General features: G+C 33.9%; 1 protein-coding gene across 3 annotated transcripts in view; it reads right to left on the reverse strand.

Moving 5' to 3' along the window:
* Positions 1-2,696: 2,696 nt before the first annotated feature.
* LOC126878624 (5-aminolevulinate synthase, erythroid-specific, mitochondrial-like) overlaps positions 2,697-27,924 on the reverse strand; it is a 65,697-nt gene continuing 40,469 nt past the window's right edge. For all 3 annotated transcript variants that reach the window (XM_050641449.1, XM_050641450.1, XM_050641451.1), the window contains 5 exons: positions 27,667-27,851; positions 26,836-27,035; positions 24,058-24,235; positions 23,507-23,967; positions 2,697-4,933 (listed from right to left, as the gene is read on the reverse strand). In XM_050641449.1, coding sequence (XP_050497406.1) covers positions 4,808-4,933; positions 23,507-23,967; positions 24,058-24,235; positions 26,836-27,035; positions 27,667-27,851 — 1,150 coding nt within the window. In that variant the 3' untranslated portion in view covers positions 2,697-4,807. The remainder of the gene's footprint in view (positions 4,934-23,506; positions 23,968-24,057; positions 24,236-26,835; positions 27,036-27,666; positions 27,852-27,924) is intronic.

A 27,924-nucleotide genomic window follows, 5' to 3' on the forward strand; every position in this document is an offset into this window, starting at 1 on the left:
TGTACGCTGTTCTGTCAACAGGGGCTTGCGTGCGTTGTAATCTAGCTCTTGCTTTTCGTTTTAGGGCTATGAGTTCCTTCACTTCTTTAGGTACAGAAATGTCTTTCTTTTGGATGGTGGGACGAGGAGTGGCTTGTTGCTTGTTGTACTGATTCTATTAGGAGGTCATTAAAAGTTGTGATCGCCCCTTCGACTTCATTGGGTTCCTTTAGTCTGATGTCGAGTTTTACTTTTTCTTCAATTCTGGTACGATATTCTTCCCATTTGGTTTTCTTATTATGTAGTCTTGTGGGAGTTTTTCTATGTAACGCTGCTGTTCCTATTGAAGCTATTATCGGAGAGTGGTCAGAAGAAAGATCATAGCTTGGTATTACGTCTAAGTAAGGAGCTGGTAAATTTGTCACAAAAAAGTCAAGCAAGTCAGGAGTTTTAGCAGGATCAATTGGCCAGTAAGTTGGAGTTCCTGTTGACAGGTATGCGTAATGCTTCTCTTGAATCACTGATGCCAATTCTCTACCTTTGGTTGTTGTAAGCCTAGACCCCATAAAATGTGTTTGCTATTGTAATCACCGCCCGCAATAAATTTGGATCCTAGTGTATCGAAAAAATCACTGAAATGTTCCTTTTTTATGTTGTGTCGTGGTGGACAGTAGACGGCGGCAACTTTTAGATTATATGAGTCCATGCAGACGTTGACAGTTGTGGCTTGTAGAAAATTTTCAGCATATTTTGGCATTTCATGGTGCTTTATTGTGTTTTTTATTAGGATAGCAGTACCAGCATGTGCAGTGTTGTCTGGGTGATTGCTGTGATATGTTGTGTAATGTGGAATGTAAAAGTAGGATCTGTCAGTGAAGTGTCGTGTTTCGCTGATGAGAAGCAGGTCTATGGAATTGTGTTTTAGAAATATTTCAACTTCTTGTTTGTGATGTAGAATGCCGTTGGCATTCCACAGTGCTATTCTAATGAACTTAATGAATTTTATTTATTAACGTAGTAAGCATATTCATCACCATGGTGTTTTGATGAATAAGTTGCTGAAACATGACTTTGAATTAACATGACTTTGAATCTAAGAATCTATGTAGCATATCTGTTGTGGTGTCACATTGATTCTGCTGAGTATAATTGTTGGATGCTACATTTGCATAGGTCACATTATTTCTTACCGGCGTTGTTGTTGACTTGGTGGTAAGATTAGGATGGGCATTTGGACAACCCTGACTGCCGACTGGCTGTACATTTTGCCTATTATTTTGATTATTAGGGCGTCTCATTATGTTGTGATAGTAGCTACAACCTTTATAGTTGGCTGTATATGGGAACCTCCACAAAGTGCACATGTTGCTGGAGTGTTCCTTGTTTTTGTGCAGGTTGATGTACTATGGGCTCCCCCACACTTAACGCAGACAAAAGGTTTATAACAGTAACCCTTGGTGTGTCCATATTGTTGGCATCGCGTGCATTGAGCTGGTCCATAGTTATGTTTTGGAGGTTCTACCTGTATGATTAAATTTTGCATTTTTTGTATTTTATATACGTCTTTGTTATTTACCGCAGGCTCTAAATCCACAAAGAACAGATTAAGAGGCTCCTTAGTTCTTTTGTCCTTGGCATTGAGGATATTTCTGACTTGATGGCCTTTTGCATTAAGTTCTTTCACTATTTCTTTTGTATCCATAGTATGGTGAAGGTCTCTGATCACTACTCGGAATGCACGTTCTTCTTTGAGTTGGTATGTGTGGTGTACAATTTTTTTCTCACGCATATACGTTACGAGATGCCTGTAAGACTCAACAGTATCACTAATTATTTTAATTGTATTATCTGCAAGTGTTTTTGTACTGTAGTGCTCATCATCAATGGCATCTCTTAAACTTAGTATCATTTTCTGGTAATCTGTTACTCCGTACACAAATATTGGAGGAGGTTTTATAGTTTTAGCTTCGGTGATATCTATTTGTTGTTCTGTTTGACTCTCTTCTACAGTTTCTTCTACAGGAAGCTGACTATATCTAATGCTTATATCTATGTCGGAGTTTTGTGAGTTGCTTCTTCTGATCTTCCTTCTTTTTGTATTCGTTACTTGTTGCCATTCGTTCTCGTTGGCTGCGTGTTGTTCTAGCTCCTCATCGTCACTTGTAGAGGACAATCTGTGCTAATATTTCTGACTGGTTGATGGTATATGTTGTGATTTTTGGATCATTGGTACCTGATGTATGTAATTTTGTTGATTAACTGGTACCTGCTGAGTGTAATTTGCTTGAGAAGCATCAAAATGTTGAGATAAACAAGAATTATTATTATTCAATGCTGCTTGAGTTATTGGTTGAGAATTAATAAATTGTTGTACTTGCATATTTGTATCTGCTACACCCTGTATGTTGGTTTGCGAAACTGTCTGGCTATAAGAATCTCCAGGTCCATTACTAGCTGATAACACATTCATGTTTTTATTTCACTTAAATTAGCACTGGGTTCAAAAACTCATTAAATTTGGATGTAAATGAAAATAAATATGTCATTAATTATTGTTTTTAAATTGTAGGTATCGGTTTTTAACAAAAATTCCGGTTCGAAATTTTTATCGTAGCGTACGTTGCTTGATGATTAAGGCAATACATCCGCACATCACGAGAGGCGATTCGGTCTATTGGGGTTCTAAACTAAGTCATTTTTAATAAAAACTACAAACATTTCTTTTGCTGTTTTAATCTGAGACATATTGTAATGGAAACCTTAAAAATACATTTGTAAAGAATATCAACCCCTCCATCACTTTTTATATTGCAGAAAAGAGCAAAATGATAAATATTTTTGATAAAATAATCTCAACATGTACAAATTTAAAGCAAAAACATAAAAATTAATAAAATTTATCTATACCTCGTTTAACATAATTAAATAAAACAAGTTTTTGGTAACAGGATTTGACACAACTTGACCATTGCAGTTTCTTTAAGAGATTTGTATTGGATGTTTTGTGTATTGCAATATTTTTTGCCTCTGAATGAGACTAAGCGGACTCGTACACCAAAGCAATATCCTACAGAGATCACATATAACATACATTGCGGAATGATATGCAGTGAGCGGGGTTAAAAGGACGTCCATCAAGTTAGCAGAACAAAGTCAGCAGAACACAGTTATTCTTATACCATAATTAAGTGTAAATAAGATGCAAATTTAATGTTCCAAGAAAAAATTTATTGCTCTTTTTTTAAAAAAGTTATCGCATGTTCTGCTAACTTGATAATCAAGCTAGCAGAACAATAGTTCAAAAATTTGATAAATCATTTATAATTGAATGCCAAAGTATTCTCTGAATTAAATGCAAATTTAATGTTCCAAGAAAAAATTTATTGCTCTTTTTTTTAAGTTATCACACGTTCTACTACTAAAATCTACTATATTTTCTACCAGATTCTAAAATCTACTAGATCTAGTAGAAAATCTACCAAATTGGCAACCCCGAATATGGTACAAAAACTTCTATTGTGCAGTGAAGGAGAATGGCTCTAGAGTTTCTAATCGCATCTGGTTTTGGTAGTCATTATTGGTAAAATTCCCACGGTTTATTAACTTCTTAATTAAATTTATTGTTGGAACACTTCATTTGCATTTAATTCAGAGAGTACTGTGGTATTCAATTATTTGATATTTTATCAATAATTACTGAACTACTTTTCAATGTTAAAGTTGAACTACTGCTAGTTTGAAATGAAGTTGGCGGAACATGCCATAACTTAAAAAAAGAGCAATAAATTTTTTCTTGGAACATTTTTACATGTAATTCAGAGAAGACTCTGGTATTCAATTATAGATAATTTATCAATTTGATACCAAAAAATTGATAAATTATCTATAATTGAATACCAGTATTCTCTGAATTACATGCAAGTTTTATGTTCCAAGAAAAAATTTATTGCTCTTTTTTTTAAGTTATCGCATGTTCCGCCAACTTGATTTCAAGCTAGCAGCAGTTCAACTTTAACATTGAACAGTAGTTCAATAATTATTGATAAAATATCAAATAATTGAATACCACAGTATTCTCTGAATTAAATGCAAATGAAATGTTCCAACAATAAATTTAATTAAGAAATTAATAAACCGTGGGAATTTTACCAATAATGACTACGAAAAAAAAGCAGATGCGATTAGAAACTCTAGAGCCATTCTCCTTCACTGCACAATAGAAGTTTTTGTACCATATTTAGGGTTGCCAATTTAGTAGACTTTCTAGTAGATCTAGCAAAATTTCTTGTGATTTAGTGAGAAAATTTTAAATCTATTAGATTTTAGAATCTGGTAGAAAATATAGTGGATCTACATATAATTGGTTTGGAGAATTTTTAAACTGGCCGTTAGTACAGGAAGTCGTTAACACAGGTTTTACTGTATTATACATGGCTTACAAAATCTACTGATTTCTACTGATTTTTTGAAAGCAAAACCACTGAAGAAATAAAAACTAACCTGGCAACCCTGCTCACTGCATATATTTCCGCAATGTATGTTATACCTATGCGATTTCTGTAGGATATTGCTTTGGTGTACGAGTCCGCTAAGGCTTGTACACCAGATATGATTCCACAGAGAAAAGGAAGCTCGACACAGCCAAAAACGACGCGGTCTAACCCAGGATCTGAGTAATTTGGATATTTGCGACGACGATGAAGCAATTTCTTAAGGTTTTTATTTCCTTGTCTCAGTACGTTTGATTTTATTTAAAGAATGTAATTATAACCATTAACAACCGTTACACCCAACCAACACCATATCATAGTGATCTTCTTTTCTTGTGTTAAATGGTGATAGCCACAAGTTGTGGACAGTTGGGGATATCACAGTGAATATCGGCTGCACATCTTCGGTTTTCTCTCGACTCGTAGTAGTCAAAAAGCAGTGGTTTTTGACAAAACTTGCATTGCTAAAAGCAAAAAAAAATCGTAAACAATCTCATTTTCACAGAAATAAAAAGATAAATAACATATTTAAATTTAAACAAATTACATAATTTAGAAACAGCCTAATAAGTAATATGCCAACTAGGAGGCGTTATTTAATTATTTTCAGAAATCTAGTTTTCTTTGGAAAATATTAAATACAAGTATGCATTTTTAATACTATATTACAAAATTAGACCAAACTAGCAACAAAATAGCGAAAACCGCATATCGATACCTTTTTTCTATCTCGAGATATCTTACAAAACGTGTAAATTTAAAAACATAACTCTTACTGTCACCGGTAAACGAAGTTAAGGAAAAGTAGTGTGCTATGGAAAAAACAAAGAAACATTTTGCAGATGTCAACGTATATAAAAGGCTTTTCAACGCTTCTCATTTGTTTCGAGCCTCTGTCATAATATGTCGTATAAAAATATTATACTGGATTATAGATACGACATATGACATAGGCTCGAAACAAATGAGAAGCGTTGAAAAACACTATTAATTAAAACAACAATAAGACAAACAACACTATAACATATAACAAAGAAATAAAAACAACTACTATTTAGTGACGACCTAAATGTTCAAATTGTTGCCCATCATTTTCCATGCAAGCATGCTTTGAATAGCGTTTCGTATTCTCTGGATCATGTTTTCTCGAGTAGTGTAGTAGTAATGTAGTAAATGTTTACATCGAAATGATGGGCAACAATTTGAACATTTAAGTCGTCACCAAGTACATAGTTGTTTTTATTTCTTTGTTATATTTTATAGTGTTGTTTGTCATATTGTTGTTTTAATTAATTATACAGTATGTCCCTGTAAATTGTATCCATATGGAAAACTTTTTTATTTATTATTAATTTTACGAAAAAAAGTTATTCTTTATAAAAAGCTCTGCATGGTCCAAAACCTAAGATTTAACCATCAAATATCAAATTTTTTGAATATTATACGAGGTATGTCAAAAAGTTTGAATTTCACTCAAGAGTAGCTTTATTTTTCGTAATATTGGAAATTGCTATTATGAAAAGTTGTTTGGAAATAAAAACTATATTCTAATATGCAATTACATCCTTCTAATTGAAAATTTTTTTTTTGAAAAATTATGGATAACTATAATTATTTTTTCAGTTATTTCAATTCTGATAACTCTTTTATTATTAATTTTACGAAAAAAAGTGATTCTTAATAAAAAGTTCTGGATGGTCTAAAACTTAAAATACAACCATATTATATCAAATTTTATCAATTTTATACGAGGTACGTCAAAAAGATAAATTTAGATCAAAATAAAGTACCTTTATAGTTCAGAATATTTCAATTAGAAGGATGTAATTATTTCGTACATACTGAAACATAGTTTTTAATTCTAAATAACTTTTCATAATAACAATTTTCGATATTGTGAAAAATAAACGTATTTTACTCTTGAGCGAAATTCATATTTTTTGACATACCTCGTATAAAATTGATAAAATTTGACATAAGATGGTTGTACAGTAGAGCGTCGATTATCCGAACGTCGAGCAACCGAACAACCGGTTATCCGAACTCCCGACTCCCGCGCCCCTCACTCGAGTACTGAGCAAGCGTTAGTAATTAACGCTCAAAATATCTTAAATTTTCTTCAATTGTGTATCCAAATAGTTATTTTCCTAACAAGTGCAGAAAGTCATACTTTTCCGCACGCGACTGCAGTTTGCCGAACGACTCGAAGCGGGAGTTCGGCAAGCAGTCGAGTGCGGAAAAGAGACTTTCTGCAAGCGTTAGGAACAATATTTTTTCTACGAGTCTTAAAAAAATGACCAAATCTTAATCAATTAATTTAATTAATATAATTATTTCATTCATAGGAGATTCTGACCAATAGAAAGCTACAGAAATCTAAATTAGACTGATAATTTTTGATAATTTCCCGTCGTCAAGTATATTAAGTCAGATGCCCTTCGTTGCTATGAAAAAATACATTCAGTGACATTAATGACAATTAATGTTTTAAAAATTATAAAAGTGATGACTTTCAACCGTAAAATATTTATAACAACTGTGTGTTTAATTGTATTAATTTGTACTTACATAAATAAATTACAATAAAATTTTGGTTTTGAACAGATTTATTCATGAAATAATCGCAACAAGTTGCACTCGATCTCTAAAATTAATATAGAATTTTTGCCCTCGTGACACTTTGACATATTAACTGACAAATTAAAACTGTCAAAGTGTCACTCGGGAAAAATTCAATAATTTTAGAGCTCTTGTGCAATTACTACTGAAAATACATACACAAATTAATTCTTTGACAAGGTTGTCAAACCCAAAGTTTCAGCATAATTGGTTAGCATAACGACGATCTTGGTTTCCATGACAACGATTCAAAACCACTGTTATTGTCTACTGATTTGACTTTCGAATATTATGTCAAAGTTATTTTATTTCATCGAATTCTCGGGTTAATTTCATTAAAACATGAACACAATAAGATATATTTGAAATAAATTAGTAAATAATAACTAAATATTAGTTTATTGCATGTATTATAATTACTTTAAGGCCATATTAACATATCTAAATTAACACGCGTGCGGAAAAGTAAAACGCGTGCGGAAAAGTAAAACGCGTGCGGAAAAGTAACACGCGTGCGGAAAGTAAAACTTTCTAAACTAAAATGCGTGCGCGAAAGTAGACCTTTTTGCACGCACGTAGAAAAAAATATGTTGTTGAAAAACTGCACTTTTTTGTTTAATTGCTATTTTTCATTATCAAGGTATAAACAAATATACAGTTATATAAATATGGTTTTTATTCACTTGTGGATAAATATGTATGACACTCTCAATATAGTTCGATTATCTGAACAAATCGGTTTTCCGAACACCCATGTCCCCCAATTAGTTGGGATAATCGACGCTTTACTGTATTTTAGATTTTAGACCATGCAGAACTTTTTATTAAGAATCACTTTTTTTCGTAAAATTAATAATAAAAAGAGTTATCTGAATTAAAATAACTGAAAATAATGTTAGTTATCCATAATTTAAAAAAAAATCAATTAGAAGGATGTAATTGCATACTAGAATACAGTTTTTAATTCCAAACAACTTTTCATAATAGCAATTTTCAATATTGTGAAAAATAAAGCTACTTTTACTCTTGAGTGAAATTCAAACTTTTTGACATACCTCGTACAATATTTAAAAAATTTGATATTTGATGGTTAAATCTTAGGTTTTGGATCATGCAGAGCTTTTTATAAAGAATAACTTTTTTTCGTAAAATTAATAATAAAAAAGTTTTCCATATGGATACAACTTACAGGGACATACTGTATATATATACTGTATATACGTTGACATCTGGAACATGTTTCTTTGTTCTTTCATAGCACACTACTTTTCCTTAACTTAGTTTACCGGTGACAGTAACACTTATGTTTAAAATTTACGTTTCTTAAGATATCTCCAGATAGAAAAAAGGTATCGACATCCGGTTTTCGCTATTCTATTGCTAATTTAATCTAATTTTATAATGTAGGATTCAAAATGCATACTTATATTTAAAATGTTCCAAAGAAAACTAGATTTCTGAAAAGAATTAAATAACGCCTCCTAGCTGGCATGTTACTTATTAGGCTGATTCGAAATTATAACTTTTACATTGACGAAAAATATCTGTTTTCAAAAAGACCAAGTTTGCAAAATTCGATTTAGCAGAACCGGACTTACAGCCATTTTTTCATAGCAAGCTTCCCACTCACCCCCACCTCTTATTTGCAAAGGTAGACTTAAACTTGTGAAATCAAATAAGCGCAGAATTTTATGAAGAATACGACGGTCGGATTTCCAGTGCCCCTTCATTAGGAAAATTTTGTAAAATTTAGAATTTTTTATTTTTGATATTCAATTACGCCCTCTAGCGGTGGTTCCACAATTATGAAAATAATTTCCAGGCTTTTCTCGAGGCAATTTTTGTTATAAAAATTTTTTTCTCAAAGCTGTACTATAAACGGTTCCTGAGATATGGCCGAGAGCCATTCTTATTGGGACACTCGGTACATGAGCCGCAATAACCAAAACAGACAGGATCGGCCAGAACATCACCATCGATGACTTTATCTTTGAGTGCATTACAGAATTTAAGTATCTAGGAACAACAATTACTGAAGACAATAACGGATCACAAGAAATAAACAATAGGATACAAGCTGGCAACAGATGTCTTTATTCCATTGAAAACCTTATACAAATTGAAACAATTAACAAGACGTACAAAGATACAACTACTATACAGGGTTTTTGGTAAAGAATGGGCCATAGCTTAACCGTAGATTCCTTAGCTTAAAATGGGTCGATTTAAACTTACCTTAGTACAAAAGTTGATAATAACCGAAATACAGGGTGTCAAAGTTAAACTTTTATTTTATTTATTTTTGAATATTTCCTGACAGGCATGGCGGCATGGGACAACAACACGAAATTTGGTAAATGGTGCTGATATTGTACAATCTACTAAATTATGTTAAACAAACGTTTCTGACTACTACCAGAGGCGTACGCCGGGGGAACGTGAATGGTTGACTCCTCCCAAATTCTACGCCACTGGCGAAACCAGCCAGTGAAACAAAAAAGAAGAACTTCTGTTGGAGTGTAAGTAAAGAGAGTGATAAACTCCAACAGAAGTAAGGAAAAGAAAAAGATAAGATGAAATGAGTAAGGGGAATTAAAAGGGATAAAAGTAGAAGTATGAAGAGACAGAGGCAAACTAAATGGAGTGGCTAGCAAGAGATGCAAGAGAACAACTTGACACTCAAGGATGGATACGGCTCGTTTGCATGCCTGTCGAAGAACAGTAGCTCAAAGTAGATGCTGATGACTAGGAAAGGTATATACTAAGATAATGTAGCGGAAGAGAAATCTTGGCCGATCCCCGTATAACAGTAAACACCTCGAGAATGACGTAATCGGATGTGCTAGGCCTCGCCGGAGAATTCTGGAAGGTACGTCACGTAGGCGGAACAAGCCGATAGCTCGAGATGGGAGTCGATTGTTCCAGAATAACAACTGGGTATAAATACGGGCATATTTTGTGAATAAGTTTAGTGTATAAGATAAATTCGTCTGTAACTTATATAAATAAAGTCGTATATAAATTACGAACCGCTAGTTTTATTGTAATTAGAAGTAATTACACTAATCACGCTACAGTTGGTGTCGGTGTTCGGTTAACTTAGTGCGATATAAATAAGTGAATTACAGAGAGACTTTAAAAGACTTTTGAACTTTATTCGTCGGGAACAACCGGAGTGCGTTAATTGTTCGGTATTCGGAAAGACTTTAAAATACTTTTGGACTTTATTCGTCGGGAATAGTTAAAGTGCGTTGATTGTTCGGTATTCGGAAAGACTGTTAAAAGACATTTTGGAAAGTACGTGTGTGCCGACCAAAGATGTTGCTACAAGAACTTACAGTAAAACAGCTCCGTGAACAGCTCGAGGAACGGGATCTGGACAGCAGTGGGCTCAAGATAGTCCTACAAGCACGACTCGAGGATGTCCTCACGAAGAACGGAGAAGACCCAAAGACGTTCCACTTCCAGTCAGCAGAACAAGTAATCTTATCGAAATTAAAAACTGTTTCTGAAACGATCGATGAAACTTCTAGAAGAAGCGACGAGAAACTTGAAGAAGTTAGTAGACAGAACAACGAGAAATTTGAAAGTGTTTCTCAAAAGATCGATGAAACTTCTAGAAGAAGCGACGAGAAACTTGAAGAAGTTAGTAGAAGAAGCGACGAGAAACTTGAAGAAGTTAGTAGAAAAAGCGACGAGAAATTCGAAAATGTTGCTAAAAGATTCGATGAGACTTCTCAAATAATTAAAGAGGTCTGTAGGCAAAACAACGAAAAACTAGAAGAAGTTTGTAAACAGAACAATGAGAAATTTGAAGAAGTTTCTAGAACATTCGATAAGATGCAGAAAAGTGTAGAGACCGTAGAAGAAAAGATCAAACAGCTAGAGAGCAGGATAACCGATACAAAAGTACAACCATCAGTTAATGCAGCAACGTTAGATCCTTTAGTGAAAGATGAACTACCGAGAGACGAAACGTCGCATAATATGAGATTCAAATTACCACCATTTGATGGAAAGTCCTCTTGGTCCATATATCTTAGACAGTTTGAAGCTATTGCGACCGCCAATCATTGGACCGAACAAGAAAAGGCTGTTTCCTTGACTGCTGCTTTACGAGGTGATGCTGCAGATATATTAAGGTCAATTCCCAAGGGTCAAGAAAATTGTTACCAGACCTTGTTCACTCGTCTAGAAAAACGCTATGGAGATGCCCATCTACAACAAGTATACAAAGCACAACTGCGAAGTAGAAGTCAACGAGCAAGTGAGAATCTGCAAGAATTTGAAGCAGATGTGGCTCGTGTGGTGCGGTTGGCTTATCCAGAGGTGCCAGACAGCGTTTTAGAAGAAATTGCAGTAGATACCTTCGTCAATGGGCTGAAAGATAATGAACTACAGAAAGCTTTACGACTAGCAAGGCCGAAAGTTTTAGATGAAGCACTTGCTATTGCCTTGGAACACGAAGCAGCTAGCCAAGCTTCACGAAACAATCGAGTAATAACCGTGGAAAAAGGCGATAAGAGAAAAGATGAACGTTTGGTGGAAATGGTACGGAGGGTGATTCGTGACACGATGCCGAAGAGACGCATGAAGAGGGCTGGAAGAGTTGGTTCAAATACAGATGCTTCCTCGATACGGCCATGCAGTGAAAGTTGTAATCACCGGCTTAAAGTAGATGAACAGCTTTGCCCTGTGAGACGAACTACCGTCGTTAATGAGCAATGGCAGCCACAACAGTTACAAGAAGCCCAAGAAGACGATCCATGTATAAAAAGAGTATTGGATTGGATGCGTCGAGGTGAGAGACCTAGTTGGCAAAACATTAGTGCATGTAGTCCGGAAGTCAAGGCCTACTGGAGCCAATGGAATTGCCTGATACTAAAAGATGATCTTCTGTACAGAACCTTTGAGAACGATGATGGTACAGAATCTAAGCTTCAGTTGATTGTACCTAAAAGTAAAGTGTCAGAAGTATTGCGTCAGTTGCATGACGGTACATCAGGTGGACACTTTGGTATTACGAAGACTCTGCAAAAGGTTCGAGAACGGTTCTATTGGGTGAACTGTAAAGATGATGTAAGAAGATGGTGCCAGAAATGTGAACTGTGTGCATCCGGTAATGGTCCAGTTGGTAAAAAGAGAGCACCCATGAGACAGTACAATGTTGGCAGTCCTATGGAAAGAGTAGCAATCGACATTGCAGGTCCATTTCCAGAAACTGATGCTGGAAATAAATACATCCTGGTAGCCATGGATTATTTTACGAAATGGACTGAGGCCTATGCATTACCAAATCAAGAAGCTGCTACCGTTGCAGAGGTACTTGTTAAAGAATTCTTTAGCCGATTTGGTGTTCCCTTGGAGATCCACTCCGACCAAGGGCGAAACTTTGAGTCAGCTCTTTTCCAAAACGTTTGTAAATTGATTGGTGCCAATAAGACCAGAACAACACCCCTGCATCCTCAATCAGATGGGATGGTCGAGAGGATGAACCGAACGATGGGTAAACACTTGTCCAAAGTTGTATCTGAACATCAGCGAGATTGGGACCAACACATTCATTTATTCCTGATGGCCTACCGCTCGGCCGTAAATGAAACTACAGGTCAAACACCAACCTGCCTGATGTTGGGTCGTGAAGTTCGGTTGCCCTGCGACCTAGAGTTTGGCTGCGGACCTTCCGAGGAACATGTTGCAGGCGAAGACTACGTTGACCGCCTGAAATTACGAATGAACAACATTCATGAACTTGCCCGACAACACATCCAGATAGCCAGTGACAGAATGAAAGATCAATATGATTCTCGATGCAAGAATGAAAGCTTCGAAGTAGGTGATCTTGTCTGGCTTTATAATCCGCAACGTCGTCGAGGCTTATGTCCTAAACTGCAAAGACAATGGGAAGGTCCATATGAAGTTAAGAAGAAAATAAATGACGTAATATATAGAATTAAGAAGTTGCCAAACGGTAAACCAAAAGTTATTCACATAAATCGTCTTGCACCATATGCTGGCTCAAATGAAACAGAAGAAGCACGAGTCCTCCAACAGGAGATGAAAGATGTCGCACAGCCAAGTTTTAATCAATTTATGTCAAATTACGCAGCGAGAAAGAGTGCTAGATTCGGCGTGACCACAGAAGTTCAGCAAGATCTGTTTGGTGTTCCAGAAAACGTCTCTCTGGCCCACTGTGTTGCCCAAGACCTCGAGATGACTAAAGGAATATCGTCCGTATTCAATAGAAAGTTCGGCCGCCTGGACGAGTTAAGAAATCAGCAGCCTAAAATTGGAAGAGTACTGCGATTGGAAGATGGTCCTCGATCTTTGCTGTATATGGTGACCAGAAAGTCTTATACGGACACGCCAAGCTACGAGAACATATGGCGTGTTCTAACTAATTTGAAGAAAATCGTGTGTAATTATGACATCAAAAATTTGGCTTTACCAAAAATAGGCCATGCAGTAGAAAATCTGGATTGGAAGATTGTGAGAAGCATGCTTGAAGTGGTCTTCAGAGGAACTGGTGTACAAATCACTGTGTGTTGCATGAACCCGAAGATGTCGTACCCTTCAAAGACAGTAGACTGTTATTTCTTCTTGAAGGGTGTATGCAGAGCTGGAGAGTCGTGTAGATTCCGCCATCCTGGGCCTTCATTTAGAGTTGCTGATCGAGACGCTCAGATCTTAAGAGGGGAGCAGTGTAGCGGAAGAGAAATCTTGGCCGATCCCCGTATAACAGTAAACACCTCGAGAATGACGTAATCGGATGTGCTAGGCCTCGCCGGAGAATTCTGGAAGGTACGTCACGTAGGCGGAACAAGCCGATAGCTCGAGATGGGAGTCGATTGTTCCAGAATAACAACTGGGTATAAATACGGGCATATTTTGTGAATAAGTTTAGTGTATAAGATAAATTCGTCTGTAACTTATATAAATAAAGTCGTATATAAATTACGAACCGCTAGTTTTATTGTAATTAGAAGTAATTACACTAATCACGCTACAATAAGAATAATGTACTGAAAATGTATAAAGATGAATAAGTGCTAAAGAAGAACAAATTACATAAAACTAACAAATCATGGGCGCCAAGAAAATCTTCGATCACTCTCCCAGGTATCTTACACTGCTGTCAAATACTAAACATATTAAATATATAAGTAAATGTAAATATAAAGGGAATAAGAATAAAATGATGTATAAAATAAATAAACATTTATTAAAATTAACTACCAGATTTTTAACAATCTCTGAGTTAGACAAAGCATATACTGTGACTCTTGCTATTTTAGTGCAATTTTTTGATTCTCCAATACTTTCTATGTAAAAAACATACTCTTCATTCGTAACGATAAAGCCATTAGTTTTCGAGATATTTGAAGCTAAAAATGAAGGAGCATAATACATTAATCAAAATAACTGTGCCTTTTCATTTTTAACTTCAAATATCTCGAAAACTAATGACTTTATCGTTACGAATGAAGAGTATATTATTTGCATAGAAAGTATTAGAGAATCTAAAAATTATGCTAAAATAGCAATTTCATCAGTGGCGTAGAATTTGGGAAGGGTCAACCATTCACTTTCCTCTGTCGTACGCCTCTGGTAGTAGCCAGAAACGATTATTTAACATAATTTAGTAGGGTGTATAATGCCTACCCTTTCTGCCAAGTATCACACGGATATGTCAAATTATTTTAAAGTATTTTTTTTTAATAATTTATTCTTTATTTAAAACTTTAAGAACTATGTGTGCCCGGTACTATAAAACTGAGCGGCCGTGGAGTAACGGCATAATCGCTGGCCTCATACGCCAGTGTACGTGGGTTCGATCCCTACCAAAGACAAACCATTTTCATTTCCAATAATGACACGAGCCGTCTCACCGTGCCTCGGAGAGTACGTTAAGCCGTCGGTCCCCCTGGGCTAGTGTACATCGACACTAGTTACTTGAAACAGGGTTAAAGATGTAATTGGCGCTGGAACTATCCGAAAGGATCTCCCCGGCAAAAATGCCATACGATATTATTATTACTATAAAACTATTTGACATATCCTTATGGTACTTGGCAGAAAGTGTAGGTACTGTACACCCTACTAAATTATGTTAAATAATCGTTTGTGGTTAATACCAGAGGCGTACGACAGGGGAAAGTGAATGGTTGACCCTTCCCAAATTCTACGCCACTGATAAAAATGCTATTTTAGCATAATTTTTAGATTTTCCAATACTTTCTATGCAAATAATATACTCTTCATTCGTAACGATAAAGTCATTAGTTTTCGAGATATTTGAACTTAAAAATGAAAAGGCACACAGGTTTTGATTAATATATTATGCTCCTTCGTTTTTACCTTCAAATATCTCGAAAACTAATGGCTTTATCGTTACGAATGAAGAGTATGTTTTTTACATAGAAAGTATTGGAGAATCAAAAATTGCACTAAAATAGCAGTTCCGCCTGCGGCGTCGAATTTGGGAAGGGCCAAACATTCATGTTCCTCCGTCGTACGCCTCTGGTAGTAACCAGAAACGTTTGTTTAACATAATTTAGTAGATTGTACAGTACCAGCACCACTTACCAAATTTCGTGTTGTTGTCCCATGCCTGTCAGGAAATATTCAAAAACAAATAAAATAAAAGTTTAACTTTGACACCCTGTACTTCGGTTATTATCAACTATTGTACTAAGGTAAGTTAGATTAAATCGACCTAGTTTAACCTCAGGAATCTAAGGTTAAGCTATGGCCCATTCTTTACCAAACACCCTGTATAAAACAATCATACGATCCGTAGTGATGTATGGCAGCGAAACGTGGACGATAACAAGGGCACACGAAGAGAGACTACGTGTTTGGGAAAGAAAAATCCTAAGAAAGATTTTTGGGCTGTGCTTGATGAAGAAGCAGGACAATATAGAATAAGAACTAACAAAAAGCTCGAAAAATTATACCCAGATACCAACATAATAAAATAAATAAAGTCCAAAAGACTCCAATGGGCACGACACCTCAGAAGACATTCTAGCGAAAGAACAGCAAGGCTGGTATGGAAGGAAGTCCCAACTGGAAGAAGACCACGTGGACATAGTCTAAGAGCTAGTGAACCCTCCGACTAACGGTCTTCCTGTAAGGCTAGAAATTTGTATAGTGATAATTCATAGCACACCAAGGCTAAAAACCATGACCTGGCACGCATTAGCCCTGCACGTGTATCTACCAGGTGAAGCGAAAAGTGCATAGTTTAGGGGGTAAAATAAACTTTCTCCTGTAAAGTTTAAATTTAAGTATGTGTTTGAGTAAGTCATTTAGAAGAAATGTGACAATGACAGGCGATTCTGAAAAGACCTTGCCAGGCGAGGTGAAAGATTAGGAGTTTTTCCTAAAATTATTTTTTTTTGCATCAAACAAAGTTTTTTTAGGTTTTTTGAATCATTCCAAACAGAAAAGGTCTTTAGTGATTTTTCTCTTAGGTTAATAGTTTTTGTTATACAGGGTGTTTCATTGGGAAACGGAAATACTTTAATGGTGAATAGAGGTCACCGAGCCGGTTCTAGATATACTACATTTTTTGCCCTGCCGACTTTTATAATCGAGTTCCAGGGTGTTTTATCGATTTTGCCCATTTCTTTCCTAAGCCATAACTTTAGAACCACCCTGTATATATTTTTTTCATATTTGGTACACATATGTCTCATTCAAAAGCCAAACGACCGACATACTAACCATAAGAAAAATCCAAGTCCGGATTAACAAAAAATTATAAAGTAATTGTGACCTTAAAACAAAACCCTGTATATTCAAATTTTGAAAATCTGTTTGCATATTTGAAAAGAGCACAAAAAGTAAGTTTTCCACCTACCTCTACCGAAAGTATACTTTTCCGGACCTGATTGTAGGGAGCAAAGTTGTACTTTTCCTCCCTAGGGAGGAAAATATTTTTCCTCCCTAGGGAGGAAAAGTAAAAGTGACGTCATGGTATTTCGTTCATGAAATGTAACTTATTGACGCCCTGTACAATATCTATTTTCTATTACGTAAGTTTCTATACATTTTAACGTTTATTTATAAAACACTCTGTATCTTGCAGAATGGTAAAAAACAGTAAATTTTTATTTTGATTTAACAATGTTTACATTATTAATTTGACTTATATTTGACAGTTGACAGTTATATTGTACGTACTTGTTAGTTTTAGTTCTAATAAATTTTGTTGGTTAGTTACATAAATAAATTAAGTAAAAATGAAAAAATGACTTGTTAGTTGAGGAAGGTGGAAAAACCATATGTATAACATGGGAGTAAAGTGCCTTTTCCTCCCTTGAATGATTACTGCCCTCCGCTACGCGTCGGGCAGTAAACTTCATTCTCGGGAGGAAAAGTAGCACTTTCCTCCCTTGTTATACAAATAGCTATTAATGGTTGGCTTCAATTTTTCGGCCAGACAATTTTATGACTTTAATTTTGAAGTTGTTCTGAAGCTATTTCCTTGTGGCATTTTTATAATGAACTATTTTAAATGGGAAATAAGCCACAATTTTACCAAAAAAAAAATGAATTTATTAACGTTTCGACGCCCAAGTCGGGTGTCGTTGTCAAAATACAAAATAATACTAAATAAACAAAAATGTTGTTGCTTAGTAAAAAATTCTTCTAATAATTTATTTAATAATACTTTAAAATGTATAATACATGCCTGAATTGCCTATATAAATGAGTCAGATTAAATAAATTATTAGAAGAATTTTTTACTAAGCAACAACATTTTTGTTTATTTAGTATTATTTTGTATTTTGACAACGACACCCGACTTGGGCGTCGAAACGTTAATAAATTCATTTTTTTGGTAAAATTGTGGCTTATTTCCCATTTAAAATAGTTCATTTAATTTTGAAATTACATTGAATTTTTTAAGAACTCTGACATTAAAAAGAAGGTATTATTAACTTTTAGTTATAAATTATTAAAGTTAATGAATAAATACTCATTTTAAAAATAATCAATACTTATTTACCACATTGGAACCAATTACTAATGACAAGAAAAGTCCAGGTCCGGATTAACAAAAAAATATAAAGTAATTGTGACCTTGAACCAACACCGTGTATATTGAAATTTTGAAAATTTGTCTGCGTATTTTAAAAGAGCATAAAACACTGATTAAAGGTTCATTTTAATTTTTTCGCCGTCGATTTAATTACATCAATTTTGAAATTATATTGAAATTTTAAAGAACTCTGAGATTAAAAACCAGGAATGTATTATTAACTTTTAATAATTTAATGTTAATGAATCAATACTTATTTTAAAAATACTTAATACTTATTTACTACCCTGGCTTCATGGATTCTCTGGATTTGTAGCTGTATGCACGTCATTAAAAATTAGAATTGCGAGAATTGGGATATTTTAATGATTTAGTAAAGAATTAAAAAAACATCAAATAAAAAAATTGTTTAAGCAATTCAACAATTTTACATAAATTAAAAATATTTGAACTATAACAGTTGCTCAAAATGTCCGCCATTTTGTTCGATGCATTTCCTTGTTCGTTTTAAAAGATTTCGAATCGATTTTCTAATTACATTGGGATTGTTCTTCATTTTTCTAGCAGCTTCTTGTGACCTTGACAGAATTAATCAATATGATTTCAAAATTGCCGTAATTAAATTATCTGCGCAAAAATTTGACATGCACCTTTTAACGCAGTTTTTGATGCTCTTTTAAAATACGCAAAATTTTTTCTAAATTTCAATATACAGAGGGTTGTTAAGGTCACAATAACTTTATATTTTTTTGTTAATCCGGACCTGGTTTTTTCTTGTCATTCGTAATTGGGTCGTTTAAATGTGGTAAATAAGTATTGATTATTTTTAAAATGACTATTTATTCATTAACTTTAATAATTTATAACTAAAAGTTGATAATACCAGCTTTTTAATGTCAGAGTTCTTAAAAAATTCAATATAATTTCAAAATTAAAGTCATAAAATTGTCTGGCCGAAAAATTGAAGCAAGCCATTAAACTTACTTTTTGTGCTCTTCTCAAATATGCAAACAGATTTTCAAAATTTGAATATACAGGGTGTTGTTTTAAGATCTCAATTACTTTATAATTTTTTGTTAATCCAGACCTTGATTTTTCTTATGGTTAGTATGTCGGTCGTTTGGGTTTTGAATGAGACATATGTGTACCAAATATCAAAAAAATATACAGGGTTGTTCTAAAGGGATGGCTTAGGAAAGAAATGGGCAAAATCGATAAAACACCCTGTAACTCGGTTATAAAAGTCGGTAGGGTAAAAAATGTAGTATATCTAGAACCGGCTCGGTGACCTCTATTCACCATTAAAGTATTTCCGTCTCCCAATGAAACACCCTGTATAAGCGATTGAAAATTTTGAAAATTGCGAAATCGGCAATTTTTAACCCTAAATCCTAAATCGGACATTTAACTAAAAATTTCAATGTTGCCAAGGTAAGTAAATATTCTTTAAACATTGATTGATGAAATCCCGAAGAGTTTTTTGCAATACAATATTAAAAAACCCCTTTGTTTTTTAATTGCTAATCAAACGGGCGCGACACTGTAGTATAAGTGAGGACGTTTGAGTTTGCATAATTTCATTATCTCGAGAAAGGGCAAATTTGAAGAGAAATCCTCAGACAGGTTGATTTTTATTCTTAAATTAGGACTTTTTGGCATATACAGTATGTCCCTGTAAGTTGTATCCATATGGAACTTGTTTATTATTAATTTTACAAAAAAAGTTTTTCTTTATAAAAAGTTCTGCATGGTCCAAAACCCAAGATTCAACAGGTATGTCAAAAAGTTTGAATTTCACTCAAGAGTAAAGTAGCTTTATTTTTCACAATATTGAAAATTGCTATTATGAAAAGTTGTTTGGAATTAAAAACTATATTCTAATATGCAATTATATCCTTCTAGTTGAAAAAATTTTTTTTTTGAAAAATTATGAAGAACTAACATTATTTTCAGTTATTTCAATTCTGATAACTCTTTTATTATTAATTTTACGAAAACAGTGATTCTTAATAAAAAGTTCTGGATGGTCTAAAACCTAAGATACAACCCGTATATCAAATTTTATCAATTTTATACGAGGTATGTCAAAAAAGATAAATTTAGATCAAAAGTAAAGTACCTTTATAGTTCAGAATATTTCAATTAGAAGGATGTAATTACATACTGAAACATAGTTTTTAATTCTAAATAACTTTTCATAATAACAATTTTCGATATTGTGAAAAATAAACGTATTTTACTCTTGAGCGAAATTCATATTTTTTGACATACCTCGTATAAAATTGATAAAATTTAACATAAGATGGTTGTATTTTAGGTTTTAGACCATGCAGAATCACTTTTTTTCGTAAAATTAATAATAAAAGAGTTATCTGAATTGAAATAACTGAAAATAATGTTAGTTATCCATAATTTTTCAAAAAAAATGTTTTCAATTAGAAGGATGTAATTGCATACTAGAATATAGTCTTTAATTCCAAATAACTTTTCATAATATCAATTTTCAATATTGTGAAAAATAAAGCTACTTTACTCTTGGGTGAAATTCAAACTTTTTGACATACCTCGTATAATATTCAAAAGATTTGATATTTGATGGTTAAATTGTAGGTTTTAGCCAATGCAGAGCTTTTTATGAAGAATAACTTTTTTTCGTAAAATTAATAATAAAAAAGTTTTCCATATGGATACAACTTACATGGACATACTGTATATAATTCTAGTGACGTCATCCATCTGGGCGTGATGACGTAATCGATGATTTTTTTAAATGAGAGTAGGGGTTGTGTGATAGCTTATTTGAAAGGTTATTTCATTTTCTATTGAGTAATGTAAACATTAACATAATTATTTATACAGGATGTACAAAATTTTTTTTTTAAATTAATTTAAACAAAAACAAGAAAAAAATTTTTGTACACCCTGTATAAATAATTATGTTAAGGTTTATATTACTGAATAGAGAATTAAATAACCTTTCAAATGAGCTATCACACAACCCCTACTCTCATTTAAAAAAATCATCGATTACGTCATTACGCCCAGATGGATGACGTCACTAGTATTATATATATATATATATATATATATATATATATATATATATATATATATATATATATATATATATATGCCAAAAGTCCTAATTTAAAAATAAAAATCGACCTGTCTGGGGATTTCTCTTCAAATTTGCCCATTATCGAGATAATGAATTTATGCAAACTCAAACGTCCTCACTTATACTACAGTGTCGCGCCCGCTTGATTAGCCATTAAAAAACAAGGGGGTTTTCGATAATGTATTGCAAAAAACTCCTCGGGATTTCATCAATCAATGTTTAAAGAATATCTACCTACCTTGGCAACATTGAAATTTTTAGTTAAATGTCCGATTTAGGGTTAAAAATGTCCGATTTCGCAATTTTTAAAATTTTTAATCGCTTGTATAACAAAAACTATTAACCTAAGAGAAAAATCACTAAAGACCTTTTCTGTTTGGAATGATTCAAAAACCCTAAAAAAAATTTGTTCGATGCAAAAAAATAATTTTAGGAAAAACCCCTAATCTTTCCCCTCGTCTGGCAAGGTCTTATACTGTTCAGAATCGCCTAACATTGTACACATTTCTTCTAAATAACTTACTCAAACACATACTTACATTTAAACTTTACAGGAGAAAGTTTATTTTACCCCTAAACTATGCACATTTCGATTCACCTGGTAGATACACGTGCAGGGCTGATGCCTGCCAGGTCATGGTTTTTAGCCTTGGTGTGCTATGAATTATCACTATACAAAATTCCTAGCCTTACAGGAAGACCGTTAGTCGGAGGGTTCACTAGCTCTTAGACTAACACGCTCTACTCTAGTGGCGAGATAATCAAGCCTATTCTGTAACTCATTTCGATGATAGAAGTCAGTAAAATCGAATAGAAGTGGCTAAGTCGAATAGAAATAGTCCAAATCCGTATTCCATAACTACTTCGGAATCTCTACAATCGTAATAGTGAATAGAAATCACTTCGACAGCATTTACCCTGTCGAGATGAGATTTCGATTATCGGAATTGTGCTTGACGCAAGCGCATTTTGTTTTGTTTTGACGTTTATATTTTATTTATAAAAATAATTGATTACTACTTATTTATAATTATTTATAGTATTTCTACCTTTTTTTTAGCTGCTTCATTTTTAGTCTGTGGTTTTATTTGTTTAGATAATTATATATTTAATTTAGACATGTTGTAGGAGTTGTAGGACCTAACCTCATTTATTTGCTATGTGACATCTGAATGTTTGTCGCTCGCAGTGTTGCCATACTGTTTTTGCTTTTATTTCTTGTACAATTTCAATCAATGGTATAATGTACGAGAATAGCATACAATAGACTTCTTATGCGTTGATTGATAAATATATATATATTTGTATATTATATCAGTATACCTACTTGTATATTTATCAGTCAACGCTCATAGTCTGAACAAATTATAGAAAAGATGCCATTTTTGGGAAAAGTTGTTTAGCAGTTATTTCAGCTGGAGTCGAATCTTAAAGATTGCATATTATTAGTAATATCAATTTTAAATAATTTATTAATAATTATGAATGAATAACATCAACTTAAATATCTTTGATTTAAAACGCCCGGTTTCATAATCAACTTAAAGTGAACATCAACTAAAGTTCACTTTAAAGTTGACATTTACCCGTATGAATTGCATTGATAAAGGTACCAACTTAAAATTTAAAGTCCACTTTAACTGATTATAAAACCGAGCGTTAAAAGCATTTATACTTCTTATATTCACTTTCACTTATCTTTTTATTTATCAGTTTATCTTATTTTTTATATCAATTTTAATTAACTCTAATTTAAAACCATTTATCCTCTTTTGAGCTTTTTGCATCCAGTATTTACACTAATATTTTATTTACTTTTCAAAACTTGAGGATAGTATGAAGAAAGTATGAAAACATTGCGGATATGGCAACGTTGTCATATTTCGAGTAACAACCAGGTCACAGAACACTGGTTAATGCGCGGTTGCCGCCTCCTCAGAACCGCGTGAAATAGAAGTCAGAGATTTCGATTATGATATGAGTTACAGAATATCAATCCAAACACAAAAATGACGCGATAGATATCAAACATTCCGATTTTGGGTAATTACGATTCGACTTGGTCATTTCTATTCGATTTGTTAAAAGTTACAGAATAGGGCTGAATATAGCATGATACCTGAAAGCTATGGGCGTGGAGAACTGAATGGAGATTGCTCAAGACAGAGAAGAATGGAGGCATGTTGTCGAGTCGGCTAAAACCCACGAAGGGTTGTAACGCCACGGAGTAGTAGTAGTATTTTATTTTACCTGTCCACATTGTTGCCCCGTTAGTGGAAGCTCCAGGTCGTGCCACACTTCCTTTAAATCTCGAACTAACGTGTCCATCAATTCTTTGGAATGATGCGGTGTGGGGGCTAATCTCAATTTCTCCTCTCCTCTAGCAACGGTAGGGTAATTAATGGCTTGAATGTAGTGGCCTTTTTCTTTCAATAAGGTATCACAAACGGCGCCGCATCGTAAAGGGTTTCCGATTTTTATTGGGATGATATGACTGGGGGTGTGTTCTACAGGGAAACCGTTCTCTAACAATGAATTTCTGAGATATTTGACGTTAGCTTGATGTTGGTCTCTTAGTTTTCTTCCTTCCTCCGATGCTAATATTTCAATAGATTTACACGCTCCTGCCAGAACCGTCGGTGGTAGTGATGTAGTGAATATAAAGCCCGCTGCGTAGGATCTCACCATATCGATCAAAGCAGAGGTACTAGCTAAAAGCAGAAATTAACCAAATTTACTACAAAATTCGCAGATAATGACTGAACTGTTTTTCAAGTTGTCTGTCATTTAGAAAAACTTACCCACATAACCACCAACATTTCCAAAAGCCTTGCCCAGTGTTCCCGATATCATATCCATTTTGTGCATCACGTGATCCCTTTCTCCAATTCCTGCGCCATGCTCGCCGTACAAACCAACCGCATGGACTTCGTCCACGAATGTTAACGCTCCATATTTATGGGAAATATCACAAAGTTCCTACAACATACAAATATAAATATTTTGAAGAATACTACTTATATCTATGAAGTACTACTTGCAGTGTTGCCAGATTTACCATTTGTCTGATATCATTACTCACTTTGCTTTTTAAAATATAACTTTTATATCGATATACAATCAAGCACACGCGGAATGTCGTAAGTAGACCGTGAAGATCTTGTTAACAGCATTCGCATGTACTATTGCATGCTTGCAGTTTGGTATATTATATCATTTATTAAACTTGACACAAATATGAAAGTGAAAGTATACAAAATATATTTTACTTAATAAATATTGACACATGAAGAGATTTTGAGTTCAATATAATTTTGGGTAGCTTCAGAGAGTGCCACTTCGAAAAGAATACAAGCAATTCCTCGGTAACTGAGTACTTCTTCTTCTTCTTACGGTGCCGTATCCTTAACGACGTTCTACACCTTCGTTGCGGGCTATGCCTCTCAGAGGAAAGGGAGGAAAACTTATATGCAAGCGAAAGTTGGTAACAATGCATTTATAGCAGAATACTCAAATCATATGTTTCAGTATTGAATACTTTATAAAAATAAATTATAATAAATTATGGAATTTACGGAATAAATTACGGAATTAATTATAATAAATAAATTAAAAATATATACGGTAAACAATCCTCATTTTTTAATATGTTATTCCTTACAAAAAAACCTTTAATTTAAGCACAAATAATTTAAAATCGTAAATTTGGGTCAAAAGTTATTAACTTTTTAAGAATTCCCATAAGAGCCCATGCCCCAACTTAACTTTGACCCTTAATAGTAATTAAACGGTACGGTAAAACAATTTTTAAAAAATCAAGTCTTAGTTTTTTGAAGTAAACTATAACATACTAAAATTATATGCAAATCCTTAATTCTTTGCCGAAGGTGTAGAACATCGTTAAGGACGTTGGCCATTACATTTGCCCATTTAATCTGAGTACTAGCCAATATTAATAAATGTACGTATACACTAAGATGCAAAAAAATCAATCCACTAAAAATTTGGTCATTTTTGAAGTTTCGAAATTCCTAAACCTGTTGTTCGATTTAAGTGATTTTTTTACCACGTTATAGCCTTATTCATTGACAATATCGCTGTAATAATATTGTTGCTAGACAGTCAAACTGTCATTGTATACTGAGTGTACGAATCAAACTGTGTTTTTTTCTCAAAGTTCGCATCACCTTGTGGGCTATTCTAGTACTTATAAAATACTGAAATTAAGACCTAACTATAGCCTCAGGTTTTCTTAACATTTTGTCTTTCGATTCATTCGCTTATGTTGGATAATAAAAAAGTTAGGTACTTTAACAACTGGCCATGTTCGTCATCAGTACAGGGTTTTTTTTTTTAAATAAGTGCGGCAAACTTTAAGGGGTAATTTTACACATGAAAATAATGGCAGTTTGCTTAATAATCATATGTCCGCAAACGCTTCGTTTCCGAGATAAGGGATGTTCAATATTTTTTTACAAACTGACAATTTATTTATTGCTTTAAAACCAGTTGAGATATGCAAATCAAATTTGGTGGGTTTTAAGACGTAGTTATTGCACATTTTTTAACATACAATTAAGAATTTTATATTCACCATTAGCGTGCGTAAGGGTAATATTATGGGTCATAATACTCGTTTGCGCGGCAATGGTGAATATAAAATTCTTAATTGTATGTCAAAAAATGTGCAATAACTACGTCTTAAAACCCACCAAATTTGATTTGCATATCTCAACTGGTTTTAAAGCAATAAATAAATCGTCAGTTTGTAAAAAAAATATTGAACATCCCGTATCTCGGAATCGAAGCGCTTGCGGACATTATGATTATAAAGCAAATTGTGATTATTTTCTCATGTAAAATTACCCCCTAAAGTTTGTCACACTTATTTAGAAACACCCTGTACTGATGACGAACATGGCCAGTTGTTAAAGTACCTAACTTTTTCATTATCCAATATAAGCGAATGAATCGAAAGACAAAATGTTAAGAAAACCTGGGGCTATAGTTAGGTTTTAATTTCAGTACTTTATAAATGCTAGAATAGTCCACAGGGTGATGCGAACTTTGAGAAAAAGGCACAGTTTGATTCGTACACCCGGTATACAATGACAGTTTGATTGTCTAGCAACAATATTATTACAGCGATATTGTCAATGAATAAGGCTATAACGTGGTAAAAAAATCACTTAAATACAACAACAGGTTTAGGAAATTCGAAACTTCAAAAATGACCAAATTTTTACTGGATCGATTTTTTTGCACCGCAGTGTAGAATTAATAAATCAGTGATGGCAATATAATGTGTTCCATATTAACCAACCTCTAAAATAAGGATAATCAACCCTTATTCTGTATATGGCGATCCTGCCAGGAATTGGCAACTGAAGTAGCGATTTCAATAAAGGTACAGGGTGGTGTATTTAAAAAACGACTAAAAATGTGACTAGTGATATCAGAAAAATAGTAAATCTGGCTATGCTACAAACATCAAATTTCAAACATTCTTCCACACCGTGGAAATAGCTAATACTAAGAAATCTACTTCTTCTTAATTGTATATACGAAAATATATTCACCTCTAGCGGGCACACAGCTCCTGACATGGAATGCACAGTTTCAAATGCTACAATTTTGGGAACGTTTCGATCAACTCCTTGGAGAAGTTCTTCTAAATGTGCTGGATCATTGTGCCTGAATATATGCTTAGGAACACGGCTATTTCTGATCCCTTGAATCATTGATGCGTGATTCCCAGCGTCAGAAAATATATGACAACCTAAAAATTAAAATAAAAGTACAGTGGAACCTCGATAAATCGGATTAATCGGGACCGCGGCCGATCCGGGTTATCGAAAATACGCGTTAGCCGGAGAATATGTAAAAATTAACAAAATACTGTCTACTTTCAGCTAAACTCCATTATAATTGCGAAAATATGAAATACACATGGACAATAGATCTAAATTACGTACAGTTGTATACAGTTTGTTCATTTCTTGGTAAAAAAACTTAGTCAAACTGAAAAATTTTTTGTTATGTCTGATGAAAATCGGTCCGGGTTAGCCAGACTTCCGAGTTATCGGGGGCCGACTTATCGGGGTTCCACTGTACATAAAAAGCCTGCATTGTGCTATGTACTACAACTTTAGGGCAATAACAACGGAGAATGCTTAAATGAAGGCTCCAACTGAGCATTATAAATGTAAATTTATGACTGCGATGTCTAGAAGGAGCACAGTGATGAAACTCATTTGAATGAGTCACTTGAATGAGTAAGGGACTCCTGAAAAGGGAAAAGTTGACGAAGAAGAAGAACAAAAAGGTAAAAAAATTCTAATGATAATTTTGATCGTAGGATGTACATAAAGGTAATTGCTGTTAACTAAAAAAAGGTAAAATGTATTTACCTGGTAAAGCTTTAGCCAAAGTGTATAAAGTTGAGTCGTTAGCGACAAAGCACGAAGTAAACAGCAAGGCAGCATCTTTATTGTGTAGCTCAGCAAGATTGGACTCCAACTTTTCGTGCAGAGTTGAATTGCCAGAAATGTTTCGAGTTCCTCCTGCTCCAGTTCCGTATTTTTCTAGTGCATCTCTAAAAAACGTAACGTAGATATGTAAGAAACGGATTACGCATCTGTTTAAATATTTTTGACAAATTTCTAGCG

The sequence above is a fragment of the Diabrotica virgifera genome, chromosome 10, assembly GCF_917563875.1.
Source record: "Diabrotica virgifera virgifera chromosome 10, PGI_DIABVI_V3a".
NCBI classification, from domain to species: domain Eukaryota; kingdom Metazoa; phylum Arthropoda; class Insecta; order Coleoptera; family Chrysomelidae; genus Diabrotica; species Diabrotica virgifera.